General features: G+C 35.0%; 1 protein-coding gene across 1 annotated transcript in view; it reads right to left on the bottom strand.

Moving 5' to 3' along the window:
* The window catches only part of LOC114365216 (neuronal PAS domain-containing protein 4A-like), a 66,097-nt gene extending 50,274 nt beyond the window's left edge, over nt 1-15,823 (bottom strand). The window contains exons 1-2 of the mRNA XM_028321751.1: nt 15,783-15,823; nt 13,991-14,172 (exon numbers count right to left, since the gene is read on the bottom strand). Of these exons, the coding sequence (XP_028177552.1) occupies nt 13,991-14,172; nt 15,783-15,823 (223 nt within the window). The remainder of the gene's footprint in view (nt 1-13,990; nt 14,173-15,782) is intronic.
* Nucleotides 15,824-25,140: the final 9,317 nt, after the last annotated feature.

Genomic DNA, 25,140 nt, shown 5'->3' on the forward strand with positions numbered 1-25,140 from the left:
TGCTAGGAGGCCAAATCAACCTGGTGATATTGTACTTAAAAGTTAGACCCCTCCCCCAAATTGCTTCATTCAAGGGCATATAATTTTAAATAAATAATCACACAGTTCAACACACACACTAATCAATATACATTATGTTCTTTTACTGAACCTAGATAAATAAATGTTATAAGTACTATTGAGTAATTTAAAAATTAAATAAGTGATCTTCAATGCCAATGTCACCTTGGCTCCTGGCCTATTGCATTAGCTGACCTTTGGTGTTGATAGGTCCCCGCTAAGTGATGGAGGGATTGGGCTACAAATGTCAAAAAATGTATCTAAACATTAAAAAAACAAAAAAGCTTTGGTAGAGCGCCACGTGATCCAATTAGTCTATGGGCCGATGAGCACATTACTCCTTTTTGCATCACGCAGTCGGGTGAAATATTCCCGAGTGAAGTCATTTCATTAATTACCTACATTTAATTTTGTCCATAGACATGATAGCAAAATAAGTTATTTTTATTTTAAAAAAAAAACCGACTCCAAAAAACCTACACTAAAAAGTAGAAAAATAATTAGGTACTAATTACTTATATTAGGACGAATTAATATTTATGTATACCATGATTGATACTTCTGGAGTCGGTGCCAAGATTATGAAACGTGTAAAGTTTGCCTGCACCGACTCCAAAAGTATCAATCATGGTATACATAAATATTAATTCGTCCTAATGTAAGTAATTAGAACCTAATTATTTTTCTACTTTTTAGTGTAGGTTTTTTGGAGTCGGTTTTTTTTTTAAATAAAAATAACTTATTTCTTGCTTTTTAGTTAACTAATTATTACCTTGATGTTACCACTGAAGGTAGGCAGTACACTGAGACTATATTCTTCATGTGAAGTGTAAAATAATATTCCCTACAAAATACAGGTTACCATATCGGCAACCTAAAAAGACATTAAACCGTTAGCCCACCTTAAAAACATGAAAGAATACAACTGTTGGTCTATTTGTACCTTTAATATTTAAAGAATTATCCTCCAACTCCTAAGCGTTAAGGAGTTGTTCCTACTATGACCACTTCATCATGATGAGATGATGACTATCTGATGCAAATACTTGAATAACTTACGAAACTATACTTATCTATAAAATTAAAAGAATTATCCTCCAACTCCTAAGCATTAAGGAGTTTTACCTTCTATCATCAGCTCATCAATATGAGATGATGATTTCCAGGAGCAAATACTTGAATAACTTAAGAAAAAGTTTGAAAAATGATACACGTGCCTATAAAATTTGAGGGTTGCCCTCGATTTCCGTAGGATCCCATCATCAGATCCTGACTTGGTGACAATGGGACCACCTCGGAAGTGTACCCTATCGAACAAAAAAAGAATTTTGAAAATCGGTCCACAATTGACGGAGTAATCGGTGAACATACATAGAAAAAAAAAAACATACATACAGTCGAACATATAACCTCCTCCTTTTTTGAAGTCGGTTAAAAACCTGAAGATTGAGTTTCCTATCATCGATAAAGATAATTATTCGGTATTGTTCAGGTTGTTTCTTAACATATATGACTATTATGGCTTTATAACGGTTTTTAGTTAGGGACAGTAACATTATAATGATTTTCTATTTGCTTAACATTGAACAACAAGTAAAAAAACGGCCTAAGAAAAAAAATTATGAGGTTATTATTTTTATTTAATTACGTTTGATTCTAATCTTTTAACGATCAAATGTTATTGGAAATCTTTATTTAATAAAAATGCAAAACAAGTCAATGCTAATATCGCACGTAAAACATTAATTTCACAAATTGACCTTAATTATTGCTTATCTCTAATATCTCAGTATAACAACATCTGATTATAAATTAAAATATTAATTTCTAATAGTTATCACTGAACTTCTGCTATTATGAATAAACATCAAATTTTAAACAACATATATTTAAGGTGCATCTTTATTAATTTATTACAGCAATCATTGTAAAGATTTCCTTTAGATCCGGTATTTAATGCATTTAAAAATAATAAATAACTCTTCAATTACCAAATTTTACAAGCTGTAATCTATGAGAATCACCTTGACATTTCACTTTAAGTTAATAATTACACACAACAGCTTAAATAACCACCTGTTTTTAAAAATGAAGATGGAAAACGATAAGCGAGTGTCAAAACAAATCATCAAATAGGAGCGGAAACGTACGTGTTATTTTTAATCGATATAATATATTCGATTCGATCGCCCGCGTAAATACAGGTCATTCGATTTATAAATCAAGTTTCAAATCGATTTCAACAAGTGCCTATTAATTAAGTTGTACTCGGTTGGGAATTAGTTGTAGTGAGGCAGGGCGGCGATCTCTCGTCTGATTTATAGTTTTCTATACGTTAGAAATCTCTAGATAATGCGCTTGATAGAGAATGGGAGGTAAGTTTTCCAGTGGTTATATCATTATCGGTGAAAGAAGCAAATTATAAGATGTACCTTTATGAATTGTGATGCGAAAACGAGAATTTTTTGGCATACCAATCTCAATAGCCCAGTGGAAATAACCTCTTGAATGGAACATCCCAAATTGAGCCATGAGTGTCGCATTACTTGGTCATTTAAAAAGAATACCACGGACAGATTGACTACTACGAGTATGTGATCAGTCCAAAGTTTTATAAGTCGTCAGTCAGTGACTTTGGTCGCGAGTCGAAGACTATCAAAGGCAGTAACGGGATCATTTGTATCAATTTGAAACATCCTAGCTAAATATGATTGAGGCTTCTTCATAACTTTTTAAGGTGGGATATCGTTCGTTTCACTGCTGGACAAAGGCCTCCCTCAAGGCTTTCGCTGCCCGCATCCAGGTTCTTTCCGCGACCTTCACCAGATCTTCGTGGGTCGTCGGTGGGACATACGAGATCCGACCACAGAGATTCAGGACCACAGCACAGAGAGACGCTTAAGACTTCTAAGTTCGCATGACTGTTTGTACCACGTGCCACTAGTTCGGAGACGAGGATGATCGATGTTGAAAGTAATTATTATTGATTTTATCCTTATAAGCCTGTTCACTGATTTCACGGACACATTATGAAATATACACAGCCGTAAATCATATTTCAACGTTGGCTGTCAATATCGACAAATAAAAAAATTACGGAGCGTATACGAATGTTTCTTTTCTCATTCAATCTGTCAATAATTACCAATAGTCAATGATTGAGTCATCAATTTTAATTATGTATTGCCAATGTCAGTGCTGATTCTAAGATTCTAAGTATCAACACAAGTATAATGTTATCAGTAATCAAGGATATGAAACAAAAGGTTAAGATGATTCGGTGAAGACGCCGAAGTAAAGGACATTGTTCTGCAATTGTTGGAGCTAATACCTACATTATAGTAAATATGAGTTTGCGTTCGGATCCGCGTCTGCGCATAGTATTAACCTTTAGGACGATAGTACAATGCAACTTTTTGCAGGAATACAATTACAATTCGACATTTTAGAAGTTGTATGATATCTACTAAATAGCGTTCGTGTCAATAGAACCTACGATCAGGGAGGTGACTTGCCCTCGACAATTTTTTTTATATTCGCATCTCACCCGATGGAAAGTGATAATCTGGCCGAAAGTTGTGTCGACATAGTCATTTTAGTCATACTATATTTTTACTTTTACTCGTATCCTACTTCCTATCCTATTAATATTATAAATGCGAAAGTTTGTGTAAATGTTTGTTACTCTTTCACGCAAAAATTAGGTACTGGACGGATTTTGATGAAACTTTACAATATTATTATTTATAATCCAGAATAACATATAGGCTATAATTTATGACGATCTGTGACAAAATAAATTTCACGCGGGTAAAACCGCGGACAAAAGCTAGTCATACTATATTTTTACTTTTACTCGTATACCAGAATATTAATTTAATCAAAAGACGATAATGCCATGATAATAAGTTAAGCAATAAAGTTTTAAAGAAAAAATAAGTAAAATAGAATACTGTTTCTTCATCAACTCTGCGATGAGTTTGAACAACGGCACACGGCTAAACACTGGAGTATCTTATTCAGTTTCCATTAGGTATTATTTTGCAACAAAATTGTATACCCTGATGTGCTCGTGCCTCGAACAACCACATACAACATTCCATACACATGTTCTCGTACCGCACTTCAACACTTATGGCCGTATGAAATCATCGACACTACCGGTTTCTACGTGACCTTTCGCTTTGTGTTTCATTTTTTACTAAAACAATTGAAAGTGAGAACTTAGTAAGGTCAGATTTGAGTTGAGGTATTGTATGAATTATTTGAATGGGACGTATCGATGAGACAGCAATATATTTGTTTACGTAACGTTATGGCAGAGTGAAGCTTTATGTACGTGACACGGTTTTATTTTGTTGAACTTTGTTTAAGCATTGTTATTGTGGTTAAAACCAATTACAAAGTTAATAATGTTTTGAGAAGCTGTTTACTTTTTTATCTTCGATTTGCAGTTTGGGTTTTAACAACTTAGGTCGCAATGATATGAGTAGACTTTAAAAGCATTCGTAGATGTCTAGGTAAGAATTACGATATCATATTTTTGTATCATTACTTGTTCATTCGAAAAAATTTCTTAATTAATTATGGATGATGAATTTTCCCGCAAAAGAAGTAGGTTTAAGGAATTTCCATCATTATTTCAGTAGCTTGTCCTACAGTACCTATACGTATAAAGCTTCCCCCAAATGCTAAGGCCCGTTTTCACCATCAATCCCTAATTTTTATGAGATCCTTATGGTACCACATAACATGAATTTTGTTTTCATAGGGGTCACAAAAAAATTAGGGATTGATGGTGAAAATGGGCATAAAACTCTGCTGCGCTGCCCGTACCCAGGTGCTTCCTTTACCTACCGCCGAAAAAGATTCGTACGCCATAATTTTACGATAAATTTATATCTCTATTTACGACTGCTTCACTGCTTATTTATACAACTCTAAAATAATATCTATGACTCTATTTATTGGGGTCATCTGTGGGTGGTCGACGTTCAGTAGTTTATATCCATTGCCTAGAGCCATCCAGTTGGTCAATATTGAAATACAGTTATTTTACAAAATTACATGTTTGAATTTGGAGATAGTGTCGTATGTTTGCTGTGAGAGAAATCTGATAGGCGTAGTTTATAAGTATAATTAAATGTGACTTAGGAAATTACATAAAAATAAAGTATCATACAATATAAGTATTCGCTAAGTCGAAATTGCAAGGCTAAAAGAAAGATTGTATGATTTTGAAAAAGAATAATTATTATTGGAGGATGTGTGTTTTTTTTACTTCAAATGAGAGTAGAGAGTTTAACTACAATTTATGAGAGAAACTTTTGCTCCAAGGTACTTTATATGAGCCATATGAGATACCTCTGAAATGGCTCTATCGGAACCCTATCGGAAGTCCTCCAAAAAAAGTTTTTTTAAAAACAGAGAGATTCAAAGCTTTGCGAATTTGCGAAATGCAAACTCAAAACCTTGAGAGCAAGAAAGTTCAACTCTCTATCCACTCAGACGGCGTTTAATAGTTCAATTCTTTTTATTATGAATAATAACGTACATTTAGATCAGTCCGTTGTAAAGCTTAGGTGTTAATCCAAACTTAAAACCTCACAAAAACTATAATGTACGTTTGACAGCATATAAATCTTATCTTTGAGCCAGGAAACAACCTAGTAATGATTGATTGAAACTCTTAGCACTAACAATAGGGCATAATAAACGAAAATAAAGCTGTACGTTAATCGACTAACAGCGCTCATCGAATCGAATCGGTTATTGTATCGAATCGCAATCGCGTGTCTTAATCGATACGAAAAAATAATTATTTCCGACCTTACACAAGGAGATAATTGTTGTTAGAATAGCTCACTGACAATTAATTTAATTAAAAATGTTGTAAAATTGTTGCTAGTTGTATAAAATGCTTAGGACTACCGGGCCCGGAGGTCAATTGGGCCAATAAAATAATAAGAGCCAATAAAATATTATTAAGGCTCTACTGCGACCTCTAGCTTCCACTTATCAACCCTCAAGATGAGCATTTGAGTCAATAAGAATTTTTAATGACAACAATCACAAAATTATACTTAATACTCGTATGCTAGTATTAACATATTGACTACTATCGTACTAGCTGCTGTCTGCGGTTTCGTCTACGCATGGATCTAAATATCATTTATGTCACAGAAATTATCAAGTTTATCGGGATCCATTTCTAATTAAAGGAAAAATACCAAACTTAATACCAAAAGTCAAATTATAATAAGTGAGTATTAGACGGTAAAACTTTTACTTTAATGAGGTTTATTTTATTTAGTTAAGTATCTAACTATTACGGAAACCATAAAACTTCATCTACCTTGTAAAATAAAGTGTAAATCTTCCTTAAACATTATCTTCGATCTATCGGTTTTTAATGATCTTAACAAGCAATATCTGACATTATAGAAAATTATTCGTCCATAATATGATCACCATTTGAATATTTTCCTCATCCGACGTACTTATTTATTTATACTAGGAACTTTATTTATTTCTTCATTAAAAGTGTTGTTAATAGAATCAGAATATTCACAATAACCCACATTAAATCACGTTACTTGTTAATTCAGTTTTACGTAGCAATTATTCTTAGAATCATTAATTCAAGGTTCATAGGTATAACTAGCGTATAGGGTCGGATTTAAATAATACAATAAGTCGAGGTATACACAACAAGACAGTAATAAATCTCTTTGGCGTGTGTGTAGATAAATAAGAGGCCTATTGTCATAGTGTGAAAAGATCAGCCACCAAAAAACAGCAGATATAATCGGTATTTGTTTGTCTACAAGTCTCAAAAATTTTCACTCAAACTGTCCTTATTATTTTTGAAAAGAGTAAATTTTAAGATGCGTGCCCATAAAGCAAATATTATGATTTCAATAATAATAGTAAAACTAAATTAAAAATGCTATGACATTGTGTGATACAATTCATTTGATAGATTTTATCTTATTTTATTTTTACTGCTTACAATTTAGTATTAACTTGAATTAATACTTAGTATAACAAGTGAGGATACTGTTTTCTAAGAGCTGTGCTACCGATCAAGCTAATGGACCTTGACCGACAAGACTTACTTGTAATCCAATACAAGCTGCTATTGCATATTGCATACAATATTGGAAGGCTTAAATAAATTTGCGAATCAACAATTGACCGTTTGACCCCGCATAAGCTTTAGAGTAACTGCATCATGTAAGGGAAGGACTTGTTTAGACTGTTCTTAACAAATTGTGACAGCTGATTGATAGATAAAACAGATATACGCTATGGTCGTTGCGATAAAGTATAATTTGAAATAGATTGAAAGCCTAATTCTTATTTCATAGGATCACACAAGGAACTATTTTGAGTCTCACTTTTTTCCTCATCAACATTTTCGATGATAGATCGTTTATTTAAATGTAATAGATTTAATCGCAGCTATTAGTTAAACGTAGCCATCTGCACCTGTCGCTAGTTCTTGTTACTGGGCGCTAAGTGATTTTCTGCCTATTTTAAAATTCAAATTTATGTAAATGTGACACAGCGCAATGGGTACTAATTGGATTAACGTATACACGCATAAATTACAAGCCGATACTGGAGTGTTAACTGGACGGTGTAGGGGTTAAGGGGATTAGATAAAACGGTAATGTTAACGAAGAAAACACAGTAAAGTAGTAATAGAAAATAGCGCATTTCTGCTACTCGTATTTATTTAAATAGTTTGCTTAGTATATCATGTGGTCATTGATATATTGAGTTTTATTGACATTGTCATAATTATTTTAACCTATTTTTTGACCAATCAAAAGAATTTTAGTTTTGTTTTAGACTGGTTGTCATAGTATTCTTTATAGATTTTTACCATAATATGCCTATCTATACTTTAATGGAATGAATCACAACCAACAAGTACAGATGATGTTGCGACCCAATCACAAAAATTATAGTAATTTACCATACTTTAAACGTGATTGAAAATCTAAAAAGGCTTAATTGCAAACAAACCTAGATCCAGGTCGTCCAATAAACGTTGCGCAACAGGCACATTACGAGGCAATTATTTCTAATTACGATGGATCTCAAACAAACGATTGCGATAGGGCGATAATAGCACGCTAAGTGCGCGCGCGCCGCGGCGCTCCCCGCGTAATGATACGTTGATGCGCCCGCATCACGTTCGCGTATTCTAGGTTATTTGTAAACGGTGTGCGAATGGGACGGACTGTGGTAAATGCCTTGAAGGGGACATAAGTTGATGTACGACGGAACATGGAGGTCTCTGTAACAAATTGTTTACAACTACATTGTAAAGAAAAGGTGCTATTTTGTAATGAAAATGGACTGTACATTCATTGATGAGCCATTCTCAGGATACTAAGCAAGATTTTTGACATTTAAATAAAACTGCCAAATAATAATTTCTTAATCACAAAATACTGATCTATTTTAAAAGAAATGCTCTATTATTCAATAACAACAAAAAATAATAATAAACAGAAATGTATTTACCTACATCGAAATCAATTTTCTCATTATTTATTTATTTACGAGTACTATGCCAATAAACATTAAAGTATCGATTTCTTATTCAAGTGAATTACCTGTTACTTGTCTTACTTGGAATTATTAATTTTGAGTCAAGTTAATCAAGACGAAAAAAATTGAAACAAGGTTTTTATATGACTAAAGACTATGATTCCACATTCTTAAATATTATTATCAGCAGGTAACTTATTAATAGCAATAAAATTACTTTTAATAAATAAATGTCTACAATTAATACACTTCCATCCATATATTTACTTTACAAATGGCTGCAATTTATAATTTCCGTGTCCTGATTTTGTCCCTACATTGATGAATTTGATTCACGCAAAGCAAACAGTAACGCGAACAAATTACTATTAATAACTGATAATTTATTATTAATCTAACGTAATCCCTATCCAGGTTAACACGAGGTATCGCACGAGTTGGTTAAAGGCATAAAGGTGAGTATAGATTAGAAAATTTGGTTCGTTGAAGAGTAAACTGACTCTGGGTTGCACAATCTTACTTTAACTTTAACAAACGTCAAAAATTTGTCAAACTTCATAAAAAAACTCCGGTTTATCGTTATAGAAACGGTTAAAGTTAGGTGGTGCAACTCGGCCTGAAACTTTTTATTGATTTAAAATCTTAATTGCACACGAAAAATGCGGTACAAAAGGCAAACTTAATGCCGTGTGCATTCTCTACCAGTTAACCTTTAGGCCAAACAGAGAATTTGAGTAGGTAAAACATATCCTAAAGTTGCTCGTTGCTCTATCTAGTCTATACTCACCTTAATGTTAATAATGACTGTAAATAGTTTGTAATGGGTATACTGAGTGATATTAAGCTGTGACCATTAGTCATGTGAGCTGAGACGCGTAAGAGATTTTAATTGAACTATTAAGTTAAGATCTTGTGATTATCTTATAATTTTGTAATCACTAGAATGTATATTCATTTAAAATCGTTTATGACACTACGAGTTTTGTAAATATGAATTTTTCTTTTCTTAAGCATCAATTTCCTCAAAAAATTATCAATCAATAATGCCAAGTTAGTTTTTAAATAGCACGACTGGGTTTTAGGACTACCAAAACAACGTCTTCCCACGTATTTTTTCTAATATTTTTTCCAAAAATAATCTCCAGAGTAAACGTAAGTAAATTTCTCTTCTTAAAGAAATAATTTCACAAACGCACTTAGTTTCTTTTGGTGAACTCTGACCCCTGCATTTATTCAACTGCTAGCAAGCAAATAGGTTAAAGCCTCTACAATTTACTGAGAAAACCCTGGATCAAATGCATCATCTTCATTTAAAACCACCAATACTCACTTTAGTTAGACCGATCTGATTCAGCTCCCACTCCTTTTAAATGGTGGTATTACGTACCATGCACGCACGCACGCCGCATGCTTTCTCAGCAATTTCTGCATACCGCCCTGGGAGTGGGGTGGACTTAATTAGGATGAACCTGTATTGTCCGATTTTTAATGCTTGTATGCTTTGTGTTTTTCGTCCCTTTGATTGGAGGTCTTGAGTTTAATACTTTGTAGGTTTTATGGATGGCATTATGTTTATTGCTGATTATTTATTATGTATGGACTTTTTGTTAAACGGTTAATCCCTTGCAATTAATAAAATATGACTATGCAGTACAGTTTCAAGAGTAAAAATTATTGGCTTTTTGTCAATCTTATATCCATTAATATATTTTATTTTAATATTCAGTGTAATAGGACTTTTATAATAATTTGTACGCTGAAAAACGCCGTTTTGTCTCTACATGTCTAGTGTTGAATTTTGACGCGCGGTGTGATAGTGCGTTGCGTTTTACGCGCGTAGTGACATAATTCTGTACAAAAAGCGTACATTGCAATATTATTTCTCACAAATCAGATTAAAACTTTGTAAACTCAAGCCGTTTAACAGTAGTGCGTTCCCCGGCTAGTAACTTCAAAACTATCCCCATCAAAAACCCGTTTGCAGCGAAATAAGACAACAAGGCTTGGAGGCCGTCATCAGATTTGAAATCATATGCAAACGGCGTTTCCCACGATCGGACAATTGAACGTTTATCGACTCCCGCGGCTTATTCTGGAGATTCACGGGAATACTGTGGGGATTCCTTATTAAGTACCACTTTAGTTGGGAGAACGGTTGTGGTTATTGTAACTGTAAGATTTTCTTTCGCCAATTTAAAATTACTTAATCTTTTTTTTTTCATATTTGTTGAATTTATTTTATGTTGATTTAATAGATTGACAATTTGGCTACAATCAGGTGTAATGGCAATTGTATTAAGCAGTAATAGAGTTTTAAGTAGAGTCAAACAAACACATCTCAAACTAAAGTAAATTTTTGAGTTCTGTCAGCTATACATCTATTCTGTAATTTTTATGTGAGACTTTAAAAAACTCTCTTAAAATCACGAAAATAACATGGATTAGGTAAGTATTGTGAAGAAGACTTATAGAGGCCTCAAACATAAATAATAATAAATTGTTTATTATTGTAGATTCGGAATCTAACGTAACTATTTCATGTCAGTGAAATTGAGTTCAAAGTCAAGTCAAAGCTTCAGATCCAACTGAAGATTACTAAAACACAAACAAAACTTGTCAGTCAATTCGAAGGTTAATGTAAGCACCAGAATAGGATCTCAGATGAGAAGTATCGTGCGATACGCGCAAGACTGTCCCCCGGGAATGTTCGCGAAATGTGTGCAGGGTGGGTTCACATGGGGATGGGATGAATCACCGATCGGGCTGGCTAGTTAAGGCCCGGCTTCAACCAAACCGGTGAGGAGATGTATTTATGTTTTCATTAAGTTATGTTTTTAATAAACAGATCAGACTTCGTTATTTACATCTTCGGTTCTGAAAATATGTGATTCAAAAAAATCCCTCTTCTCCTTTCCTCTCCGCTTTGTTGGGAAACTGGGCCTTAGGCAGATTGATGAATTATCGTTGTGCCTTACCTAGGTAGTGCGAAACGCCAGTGTTAAATTACGGAGCGCAGTGTATCGTTTATCTAATTTATGTTCGTAAAATCAATTGGCGTTCGTTAGTGTGGTTAAGATTCAAGAAAGGGGCTTGACCGATTAGAATCATTATTTTTTTCCAGGTTCTTATAAGAAGAAAAGCTGGAAAAGTTTCCCGAAAAATTTTCAAAGGAAAACTAAATGTCCTTTTAATTAAAATTGTTAATTTGAATAAAAAAGGGTCAGTATCCAGCAGTAACTGAAATACTAACGTAAAAGGTTTCAATCGAAACACAGTTCAAAAAACTTTTTAACCCGTTCCATGTAAACCCAGCCGGTAGCGTGCAGCTCCGTGACACGGCCCAAGTTCGATTCCCTGCAGGCACCATTAGGGCCAATAACCATCAGTCGGTAGCACTGCCCGGACCGCTAATTTTCTCTAATTTTCCTATCAAAAACGATACGGCATTTTTTGCAACGGTAGCCACGTCAGATCGTGGGAACGACTTTGTTACGTAATTATGAATTTTTGCACGCTTTTTTGTTCTCAAGGCTGACGTGTTTTGGTAGTATGTGTTGGGTGCATTTTTGTGATATTCGTGTTTTGTATGGAAAGTGGTACCCATTTATAGACAAACTATCAATATGCCTACGTTAGGTACGTACGTACAGGAAAAAGTGAAACATATTCAGATAGCGTGTATCTGAATAAATAAACTTGTTTCAGCATACTTCTGTCGGTTTCTACCGTTAATTAGTGGTTTAATTAGAAGTGTATTCGATATAAATTCGGGAAGAGTATTTTTTATCGCTATTCAAATAGCATAGTCAAAAAATCATTACAAAAAACAATTGTTTTACATAATTTAATGCGAATATAAAAAAATTACAACCAATGACATCCTACCTATCCTACACGAGCCGTTAGCAAAGAATACTCGTAATATTATACTTTAAATCTTTATTTTTACTGTCACATTCAGAGCTTAAACTCTTGAATAACCGTTTTAAATTCAAGATTGATCGTTCAAAACGCAGTTTTTTCTTAAAACGCACACGCGCCGTAATAAAATTACGTTTTAAAATGTTAAAAACATTATATGTTGTACACACGTTCGGTGTGAAATCCGACCTTGCGTTGACGCGGCAAATTGCTCCGCTGATCGAACCATTGTCGTTAGAGCTAGGGATGTGACAGAGTTTTCTCCTACATCGATATATTTTATTTGCAAATCTTTTATTTTATGTTAAAGTTCACACTTTACCAGGGTTGAGACAATAACACTATAAATGACGGATATTTTCAGGTAACAACATTTTTAGCATCACCACCACTTCAAGACAATGTCAAGGGAGATCCAGTAGGCTGAATATGGTAGAATTAAATAAGTGAACCCAACAATATCCGTAGATCATTAAAATGTTGTAGCACGTTCATATGTTTAACTCAAGAACTATAACGTAGGCAAAATTTTAAGTAGGTAGGTATTGTGGACACAAAATATTTGAAGATATGAGGAATCAAACATATAATATTTAAATTGAAATATTAGAACTTATATGATGATCGATTTCTTTGTAATTACAGGAAAACTTACAATTTCGATACGGAAACTATCGACTCACGCGCATCCCTATGAACGTTCGAAGTTGAAGCTATCACCAGTTATGATGGATCAAAGTTGTTGCATCCGCCCTTGACACTGTTGACGACTGACGGCTGCCAAGTGGTTAAGCGCTTGATGTGTTGACGCTCCGAACGTTATTAACCATTTTGTGGTACGTTTCTCAATTGGAAGGTCTAATAAAGACACTGATATGCTGTCTACTAAGTTGAGTATAAGGTCGTTTTCTAAAAGGTCTTATTCGGTTCTCATGTGAAATAAAACTTTAATGCTGTTTATTAACAGAATATAGTAACAAAAAGAATCAGAAAGATATTATAAGGGGGTCACAAAATGCGCACTTCGTAATATGCGCACTTTTGTTGGTTTTGGTATAAGTTCTTAGTCATCATCAGTAGTTTTCACTGCAGGAAGACGATCCTCTCTAATTTACCAGAGGAAAGATGAAGGACTGGGTCTACACTCTTCATGTTGGCCAGACGGGTTGGGGAGGCTTGATGTTCGCATATTCTCCTTTAGTCATCTCTTACGACATCGATGGAAATACTACAAGGATGGTAGTAGGGGTCACCATAATCTATTTTTCCCTACCGAAACCACACAGTTAACTAAGACTTTCTTGGGCTGAGTTGCACCACCTAACTTTGACCGTAACTATAACGATAACCGGTGTTTTTTGTATGGAGTTTGACAGGTTTTTGACGTTTGTCAAATTTAAAATAAGATGGTGAAACCCAATCTTAGTAACTTATAAACACTGACCTTGCTGAAAGTAGTTGGACTTCCTGACGTACACGCAGACTAGAGCCATGAGTTGCAGCTGGGATAGCCTCTGCCTGGTGGAGGGGGGGAGGGGCAGGAGGTCCCGGAGGTTCGCGATCTCTGCGTTGATGAGGTCTCGGCGGAGTTTGCTGGCGCCTTTCGTCGATTTGCCCTGGTCGAACCTGGGAAAGAAAGGGAATTTTAATTTGAAAATTATTAATAACTTGACAAAATAGAACTGCCTAAAGCGGGAATTGAACCCACGACCTTCCTTAAAGGGAATTTTAGTTTTTTATCTGGTTCCTTTTTCAATATCATTCATCTTAAGACATGTGTTTGAGGATTAACTGGATTGTGGGACTGACTATACCTTTCCTACCACTGCACTCTGCGAGGTCTACAGTTTGGCCTCTATTCAAAATCAAAATCAAATCAAAATCAAAAATATTTATTCAGTTTAGACCACGTGGCACTTATGAACGTCAAAATATAGTAAATAATAAAAAAGAAAAGGTAGCCCTTATGGGGCACTTTACTTACATGTCTCCTTATCTTTTGGGCCCTACCAGCGCTTCGAGACAAACATATGGCAAGTGCTGAGAAGAAACGCAGGAACAAACGAACAATTATAAATATAATCCTAGAAGTGAAGATCGAGTAGTAATACGGGGGATAGCTACGAATATACTGTCTGATGAAATAGACAAAAGGTAGGTATTGTGATTGTATCCCTATTTATTTATTTTACTCGTATTCTCCCTAGACTTTTTAAATCTGACCTCTGGATATCGGTATTAAAGAAAGTTTAAAGAAAACTTTTCTTAAACACTGCAGTAGTCAAATTAAAACTATGTTACTAAGGCTGAGTTGCACCACCTTATTTTAACCGTTACAATAACAATAACCGGTGCTTTTTGTATGGAGTTTGACAGATTTTTGACGTTCGTCAAAGTCAAAGTAGGATGGTGCAACTCAGCCTAAGACAAATGCAAAGCAAAACTTCCTACAAAATTAAAAAACGCAAATCTAGATTTGTATCAGCCACGTGTTACTTAATTGAACCAATTTTACACATATTTCGAATTCGCACTTCTTTTAGCCTCAATTTTAGTTCTTACATAAGTAAATTACATCTCAATTTAGTTGTTATGTTCGTATAAAATTAGTTCCACATTTCCGAACAGATTCTCATCGGAACAATTAACACAAATCGTCGATAAAAATGTTAATAACATTTTTAACGCGAATTATTTTCAAAAACTCAATATAACCTTGGTATGAGAACTGTGCCTCGTAATTGTAGCAAAGGTCAGCTAAATTGGTCAAAAGGTAATTCAATAATTTCGGAAGTATAATAAAATTTAAGATGCAATTGCATAGAGGTTTTTCTAATCGGATAGGTAACAAGTCGGGTACATGTTGACTATTAGTTTAGAGGTCTAGTGAAGGTGATTTACCTATAACCTCTTTTATGTAATTTTACGACCTCGGTGTACCTACATCAGTATTATAAAGTTAACCAATAACGGGAAAATTGAAACGATATTTATAAGTGCAAACTTACTAAAAAATTTTACTACAGTCCGTGAAACGTAGGTAATTTTTATTCATTGTAATGTATTAATATTATTGCAAAAAGTAGTCTTTTATTTTTTGAAATAATATAATGATTTCAACCCTGTATAGTTTCTGTAAAGACCTATATTTTTAAAACAGTTTTAAGCAAAGTTAAATAATGATTAATTATGCACTGAAACTAATCAACAAAACTAATTTGTTACGAATTACGTACGAAATATCAAATGTGATACGAATCAAATATTTTTTAGACATTAGGATAGCGAGATTATTATCTGAAGTATTCGAAATACATTAAGTGCATCTACAAATTTATTATTAATATTTAGTTTCTTAGATTCAAAATAAGTTTCTTTTATTTTGCGATTGATTTGTCGCTCCCCACATTGCCATTGACAGGTGTATTATTAATAATGCGAAGTTAGTAATCATTATTAATAACTAATAATAACAACCATAAGGTGTTGATGCGTTCACCGTTGGAAGGTTCCATGCAATTATGTGATTTATTTATTTATTAAAAGCATATAATTTTATATACTGCCCTTTGACATTTGGCAAGCTAAGGATTACTCGCTACCTGAGCATTAGCATCTATTAATATGACAACATAATGCGATTCTGGAAATGTACGATGAATTAATATCGTATACGAATATGCTTCTAACGTGTATTATTTCGATTGTGATTCATTAAACTGTTTTTAACTGGCTAATAAATTTAATGTGCACTGTTCTTTGTTGATTTTTTTTTAAAACAAAGCCTTAAATTTAATTCGATCAATAGATAGAGTAGGAAATAATAGTCTGGTAGGTACCTATACGAATTGCTTAGAAGGAAATACATAATTAAAAGTGTTAAAACAGAATATTTAATTAATATACACAGAAAAACAAGTACAAAAACGAACTGAATGTCATTAACTTTCCATGTGGAATCCTTTACGTCAACCTTTCCGCCATAAAATATTACGTTGGCTAAAAAAGCTAGGTAAAACAACGTATTATAAAAAATGGGATCCTATTTAAAGAAATCCCACAATTTATATTATTATTTATAGTCACGATAATATTAACAGATTTGTAGACTCCTTCAATTTCATCAAACAAGAAATAAGCTTCGACATTATACTGCCTTTATTAAAGTTGAAAGAGCAACAATTTAATCATTTTAAACTGTATCTAGTTTAGCCTAGGCCTTTTGTACTCTGCTTTCTCCAAGACGTGAACTAGTGAACTGTAGCCCAACATAAATAGGTTAGGAGCCAGTGCTCTCCTCTGAGGCGGTAATGCATCTCGTTCCCACGGCGAATATACCTGGGATATATCACTACCTGGCGTGCTCTACTTGGCGCCGTGTGTTTGCACCAGATATAAAAGGTTCGCCTAATAAGGCCCAGTCGAATATTAAGTCACATCTTTTCAAATACTACCTGTATTTATTAACTTGTCACCGGACCCAACTGCCTATATCCGGATGAAAAAAATATTAATTAGTCCAATATACAATAAGGTAGCTTTCATCTTGCATCTCGTTCCCACGGCGAATATACCTGGCGTGCTCTACTTAGCGCTGTGTGTTTTGCACCAAACATAAGGTTCGCCTAATAAGGCCCGGTCGAATAATAAGTCAAGTTTACTACCTCTATTTATTAACTTGCCACCAGATCCAACTGCCTATATTCGGATGAAAAAAATATTGATTAGCCCAACATAAATAGGTTAGGAGCCAGTGCTCTCGTCTGAGGCGGTAATGCATCTCGTTTCCACGGCGAATATACCTGGCGTGCTCTACTTAGCGCCGCGCGTTTTGCACCAGATTATAAGGTTTCGTCTAATAAGGCCCGTTTTTTAACCAGATAGTTTAAGGCCCGGTTGCTAATAATTCACTACTCAAACTTATTCCTAGGGATAGCAATCAAACCTACCTAAATTAGGCACTTATATCCGAATGCACAATTATTGAGAAGTTTTTCATTTATTTTTTTATTCATTTTTACTATTTTTAATTACAAAGTGCCATGTGAAAGTGTTGGGCGAGGCCTATGGCCTATGTTTAGCAATGGACGTCCTGTGGCTGAAATGATGATGATGAAGGACATAAAAAGTGTTTAATTATATCTACTTCAAGACCTTTTAGTGTCTATTAAACTTTTTAAATAAAAATTGTAGAATCATTTTATTCAAATAACCAACTCCACGTTTTCTGAACTTAATGCTGTTTAATTCTGAAATACTATCTTAGGCCTAATTTCAGCGGAGACGTTTATGTGGGAGTGTGAAACGGAACGCAAGGGAGTGAGTGAGACGGAATGAATGAGTGAGGAAGGAAGAACGACGGGATTTAAAGAGAAGACGATTAGTATTAAGACGGTTCTAAGACGTTCCTATTTTTTGTGGTTTATCCTGGAGTAAATACAAATAAAGCTGAAGAAATACAACCTGGGTTTCAATTCCTACAGCTTGGGGGCTCGTCCGGGATAGCCCAAGAAAAGGAAACACGACGATTCACGACGATTACGACGGATTGAGACGTGAGACGTATTTTTATCAATCATGAGACGACGACATAGTAAGCATGATTTCGAAGATGCGGAAGATGCTGGCCCGAGCAAGACCCTGGAGCAGCGCATACCTACTACTTTTGCCTATGCCGAGGAGCTGATCCCAAAATTTAGTGGTCGAGACCAAACTGTCACCGCATCAAGATGGGTCCAAGAGGTGGAGGAGAACGCTGAGATCTTTGGTTGGTCACCATTACACCAACTCATTGTGGGACGCAGATCACTCATTGGAACAGCGGCACTCTGGTTGCGGTCGGAGAAGCCATTCAGGTCGTGGGACGAGTTCAAAACTGGCTTACTCAAAGAGTTCCCGGATTCGTTAGACGTAAAGACAGTCCACGAAATGATGAGTGCGAGAAAGAAGGCCAATAGTGAGAGCTGTACTGATTACCTACTTGTCATGAAGGAGTTGGGAAGGCGCGGGAAAATGCCCGACTACGTCGCAATAAAATATATCATAGACGGCATTGTTGACGTAGAAACCAATAAAATCATGCTGTACGGTGCAACTACATACGGTGAGCTGAAAGAGAAACTGAAAGTATACGAGACAGTAAAGGCGAAAATGGTGGATGAACGACGTAGACCCTCCAGTAGCAGCACGACGGCACCGGTAAATTACAATAAGACGACAAGACCAAGATGTTTTAACTGTGGAGGAAGCAACCATATTTCGGCTCAATGTTTTCACAAGGAAAGAGGGGTTAAATGTTTCCGGTGTAATGAGTTTGGACACAGATCTAGCTCATGACGGAAGACGTGTACAAAACTATCGGCTCCCCAAAATACGACGACGGAAGATGTTTGACGTTGAGTGGACTCGGACGGACCGAAGTTGTCCCGTTGGAAAAAGATGATCAAGTTGTAGTACACGACATAGACGACTCTAGACACATGACTGAAATTGAGAAAATATTAGAAGACTGCAAGCCTACAGATGAAATAAAGAAAAGTAACGACTGTCAGATTGAACACCGACCTGTATCACGTATGAAACAAGCCAACGTCCTAAGCTGTTTAGTACTTACCGAGACGACTGCACGACTGAAGAAAGCACAAGATGAAGACGAACATATTCAGATGCTGAAAGAATCCTACCAGAATGACATGTTGTACCAAGAAAGAGATGAAGATGAATTATTATTTGTAGTACCGGAGAAGACGCAGAACGAAATTATAAGAGAGAATCACGAGGGAGGGAAAGAAGGACTGTTTAACCGAATTAATAAAGGAGATGATGAACTTGTTAAGATGATAGAAGAGGAAAACGTAGAAAGAATGAACGAGACAAGACCAGAGTTAAGAGAAAAGGCAAGAGAATGTGTGGAGACAATTCAAGATAGAAGTGTTAGAGTTTATAACAAGAAAAGAAAGAAAGCTGGAATATACGAGAAAGATGATTATAAGAATTGTATTAAACAAGATTAGTTATAAGACACTTTAATGTAAAGTTTTGAAATGAAACAGTCCGAGGGCGGACTGTACGCAGGATGGCCGAGTGTGGGAGTGTGAAACGGAACGCAAGGGAGTGAGTGAGACGGAATGAATGAGTGAGGAAGGAAGAACGACGGGATTTAAACAGAAGACGATTAGTATTAAGACGGTTCTAAGACGTTCCTATTTTTTGTGGTTTATCCTGGAGTAAATACAAATAAAGCTGAAGAAATACAACCTGGGTTTCAATTCCTACATTTATATAGTTTTAGTTTCTCAAAATTATTTTGAGAAATTCAAATCAGCGGTTGCAAGCGGAGCCTGCGTTTGCGCAGATCGCGTGCTCCACTATATTAGCTAATAAGGGGTTTACTCACTCATTGAATCTCGCCCCTTTGTGCCACTGATTGAAGACTCTTCCCACCAATCCCACGGGATATCGGAATGCGAAGCGTGCGAAAATATTGCATTGTATCAATCCGTGTGAATTTCAGCGAACGTGATCTTTATGTTATTCAAAATGAGTATGAAGTTATTAAATCTGTTAACATGAGTGAGAAGCTATACAGTTTTGAACGGATAAAGAATATTATCCTTTTTGTACTTACTTTCCTTAAGTGCATGGGAATAAAGTAAAGCAACAGCAAAGTCACGTGTAGCTCCTAAGAAAGTCTCGCAAAAGTTTTATCACTATCTATAATCCGTCATAATGAAACGAGAATCCGGTCTGATTTGAGATGCCTTCTATTTGAAATTCGAAGTACCTATATCGGAAGTGTGATGTACCTAATGACTGGGTACTATGATACCAAAAGCTCTTAAGATCCTTTCACAACGACATGTACTTTAAAATCGTGAACTTTTTCATATACCGTATAATGTCCAGAGACTACCTTCAGTTATTTCTGTACCCCCAGTGAAAACGGAGTTAAGTCGAAAATGGTGATTTTTGGGAAATCGCATTTGAAGTTAAAAAAAATCCTGCTTCGTCGCTATTATAGATAACTTGGTGAAATATTTTTTAGGTGAAAGGTAATGTTAGATATAATTAGGCAGTGTGCCAGTTTGGGAAATATAGCATGTAGTTTTTTCGTAAGTAAATAAAAACCCAGTTATATCGCCATGCACGGCAACTTTACATTCGTGTAAAGTGATGTAATGGGACATAAATCATTTTACACCACACTGAATTGACCACCCGCTAACAAGTGTAAAGTGATACATTTTACGCCATTTCTGTTGATATTTTTTTGTTTCTTTAATTTTAGAAAAAGTTGTAAAACAAACATTAGTAATTACACTATGAGGAATCATTATTTCAGGTTATTTAGGGTAAATCGCCCAAAAATGTCTACTTATATCAATATACACCAATTTTGTGATGAGAAAAAAAATGTGTAAACTGATCTAACTAACATAATAGCGATCTAAGTATCCTAATAATTATGTGTAAAGTGATATAAGTGGCGATTGTAAAGGAATAAGGCTAGAATTTTAGAGTGGATTCTAATTATTTACTCCTTAAATGTTTATTCTGATCTGAAACTACTATTTTATTAATTATTACACCATATACCATGAATGATATCGGCCTAAATCACATACATTATCTCCTATTTTAAAGTCTGATAACATTTTACACATGTACGAAACTTTTGTGGTTAATGGTATTAGTCTAATTGAATCATTATACACAAAATAAATAATCATTTGTCTTTTACTTTTTGTGCTATAAATTAAGTTACATTCTTTTTCACCAACCAACAATACATAGTTTTTTTTGTGTATATTAATATGAGTCATCTTATATTGTTAATCACAAATTCAATCTGAACAACTTCAATCGTGTAAAAAGTAGTAACACGAGTCGTACCTCTTGACACAATAAAAAATTGAAAGAAGCCTCCGGTACACTTTGTTAAAAGTAGACATGTATCAATATACACGAAAGAAAACTCAAAATTTGTTCACAAAGCCTTACTTGTATCATTTGGCACAAAATTATTTTCTTTTCTATACGTCGTAGAAACATACCGATTAGATACAAAAATAGCTAATTTTTCAGAGATTCACATTATGTTATAAAGTCAATTTTGATCTAAGTCGAGTTAGATCCCTTTTCACTGGGGGTACAGATTTTATCCCAAATTTCGGAAAGGATACACGTGAGATACAGACATAAATTGACGCGAGCGGAGCCGCTAGCAGAAGCTAACTGTACTATAGATATAGTTTAGTCTAACATAACTCGCATAAAGTTCAAGTAAAAGCTCCTTACATCCATTAAATGAGCAGATTCGAAGTGACAAGTGTGAAAGCACTTGCTAATCCACTCGTGCGTTTCCTCGTCTTCTAATAAGCAGTAAGTGACGCCCCGATGTGGCGGAACTAACCGGGCCATTACTACTGAGGGGGCAGAGGGCGCGTTAACCTTGACACGTGGATTCGAGTAGTACTTATTTGCGGGAGTTGAGTTGAATAATATGAACAGTTTTGAGGAGTTTGAAGAATTTAAAGTTTAGTTAAACTTATTATTCAAACAAATTAAAAGCCAACCAAACTATTACTAAGAGGATTTAAGACACTATTTAAATCAAAGATGTAATGGCTAAATAATGTAATAAATAAATAAATAAAATAAAACATCGGCCGACAAAAAGTTTGTAGTCTACGGGATCGGGGTGTCTAAAATTAAATAATGATCTTAGGCTGGGTTGCACCATCTTATCTTAACCATAACAATAATACTAACCAGTGCTTTTTGTATGTGGTTTGACAGGTTTTTGACGTTTATCAAATCTTTGTTTAGTCTGATGAACGACGATTGGATGGATATTTGCTATTTTTCAGGCATTAGTGCCTACGTAGTTAGCTACGAAATGGAAAAACTAAAACTTTTTACCTGATAATACCTACTCGTATTGTTATGACAAACTGAATTTCAAGCAGGTGAAGCCGCGTTAAAAAGCTTTTATCAATCATCATGATGCAATTGAAAATCAAAATTTCAGATTCTGAATGTAAAGCTTCGTTGAGTGACTTTACATACCACTCATAGCTTATGATTCCGATAATGTTCTACACATCACCACACATGGTAGCGGGTATATTTGGGCTGCGCACTAACAATGTCTTGCTATTATTGCCGGTGGTAGGAAGCCTTGTTTTCCCACGCTGCGAGCCGTTACAAAGGCAACTAATAATTTAGACAATTTTCCAATATCAGGTTCAGGTTGGTGGGATGCATGAGCGCCAGCGATTTTAAAATTGTGGGTAAATGAACCATCCGTAAAAAGAAAGTTCGTCTTATAATGAAAGCGAAAAAAAATCTTTCACTTTAGGTACCTACAAGATTTATAAAAAATTCTAAGGAGTGGTTCTATACATTTATTTATTGTTCAAATGATTTTATGACGAAATCTATAAATCCGAGTTGGAAAAAATTGAGAGGAACTTCAAAAGGACAGCGGGTCCATTCTCCTTGAACAAACTTGGCATTCATTGGTTCATTCATTCATTCATAAATATTTGAATTTGAATTCATTAGTTAGATTTATTAGCGACCAAACCTTAGATCTTGGCTTCACATTAGAAATGGCGACGTAAGTAGATGTAGAAATAGTCCCGCAAACAAGGAAGAGTTAAAATCAATAGTTACAAACATTAACCAAAATCCCACCCAAAAAAATGTGTAAAAAACTAGCCAAGTCTCGATGGAGCTGCTTGTTTATCTCTAAAAAGTAATGAAATCTAGACAAATTCGTGCCAAGTCTATGGTTCCTTACTGCGATTTCTTTATTATTATAGTTAATGTTGTGTGACTTGGCCGAAAGATGACGAAAATTTCTGTGTTCTGGTCTTATCCAGAGGTTCTCAAATAGGGGCCTGAAAATGCGGTGAAATGGTTCCAGTAAAGGATGATACGGCAGTGTTTGCTTCGCGCTCGACTCCAGATAGCAAAAAATACTTTTAACTTTTTCTTAAAAAAATATTAATGATTTGAATTTCACTCCCGTGAACCCCTAGTTCTGGGTGGTAAGCTAAATAAGCTTGTGTTACGAGAAGCTCGCTCTTCACTTGGACTACACCCCAAGGGTAGTCCACAGAAACCGCAAACACCGTATCAGCGTGTGCAGTACACGGACCAAGCATTAGGTACCGGGGAGTTCCTCTATCGCTCTAAGCGCGGTCTATAAATCCCAATACTGTGTTCCAGGAAGGCTTTATTACTACTGCATGTTTATACTGTGCATCTAGATTTCATAGATTTATTTGCGAGGAGATTGTACAGTCGTAAATGTATTGTCTTATAATCTTACTTAGGCTGTTTCATCTGTGGAAATTAGCCGACGTTTTAATGTTATGAAAATAACCAATTGCTGGAGCGGTATTTTTAATGTACCTGCGCGGATGTATGCGCGGCTATGTATGAGTATTTAAAGCATACCTAAGTATCCTGGGTATTTAAGGATTACCAAAAAACCCTTATTTGGTTTTGCAAAGGTCATCTGTCCATCTATTTGTGATTTATCTTCGATACTCTTGACAGTAGGTATCAGTTAAATGGATATTACTTTAGATATTGATGACGCCTGCCTTTCAGTAGAAATAAAGTCTCGAAAAAGCATCTTTCGGTATCTTCCCTGCGTAGTGAAGCAAAATGGTTGACAAAAATGTATCCCGTATCATTGACTGACAGCATTCTTTTATTAAATTGTTAGACCATCATGTCTATATTGGTTAACCATGATTTTTGCCAGTGACTGTACGACGCTACCTTTGTCGTTTTAGACAAATGGCGTTGTGGTCGCTTGTCTACGACGCTAAACGTTCGTGGCGCTTTTGTAACTGCGTATTATTGCACGGTGGTGAAATTATTTAGATTGTTGCTATCTTTGTTATCGCAATACTTGTTAAATTGTACCCAAAGTTTGTAATTTTGGTGCAAAAGTCAACAAGTTTAAAAAAAGTTACGATTACCTAGATCTGCAGAGGGAATATTGTAAGAGTTGCTCAGATGTGATTGTCATACATAGAATAAGTATAGGTATGGATTTTAAGTTTTTGTTGCAAATACCGTTCCTGGAAAATATCATAAAAAGTTTATAAAACTTGTAATTCACACAAGTACGTAAAAAGCAACTGTAGACAAAGTCTTTTTTTCATTATTGAGATTCATGCAAGTAAGTAGGTAAGTAAATAATTCAGATAAGTAGATGCATAATTTATCGAATCGAAGTCTATAGCTATGACGTGACATTGTCTATGTCTAAACTGAACAAAAGTAAAGAGTCACTCACTTTCCTAAATAAACAATAGATAGAGTCTAATCTGCAGTGTGAAAGCTGCAGTCCGCGAGGAATGGCGCCGTATTACGAGAGACATCACTCTGAATCGTGATTCACAATGATGACCACGACTACTCTGACAAGAGTGTACCGACTGAGAAGAAGAAGAATCTAATCTCATACAAACCATCTCTACCAACATACCATTTGAATATCAGAATAATCATGTTTTTGACAAACTTACAGCTTACAGTGATGATATAACTATAGTTAACTATAATAGCCGA

Source organism: Ostrinia furnacalis, unplaced genomic scaffold (assembly GCF_004193835.3).
Source record: "Ostrinia furnacalis isolate ACB-3 unplaced genomic scaffold, ASM419383v2 OfSCF7574, whole genome shotgun sequence".
Classification (NCBI taxonomy): domain Eukaryota; kingdom Metazoa; phylum Arthropoda; class Insecta; order Lepidoptera; family Crambidae; genus Ostrinia; species Ostrinia furnacalis.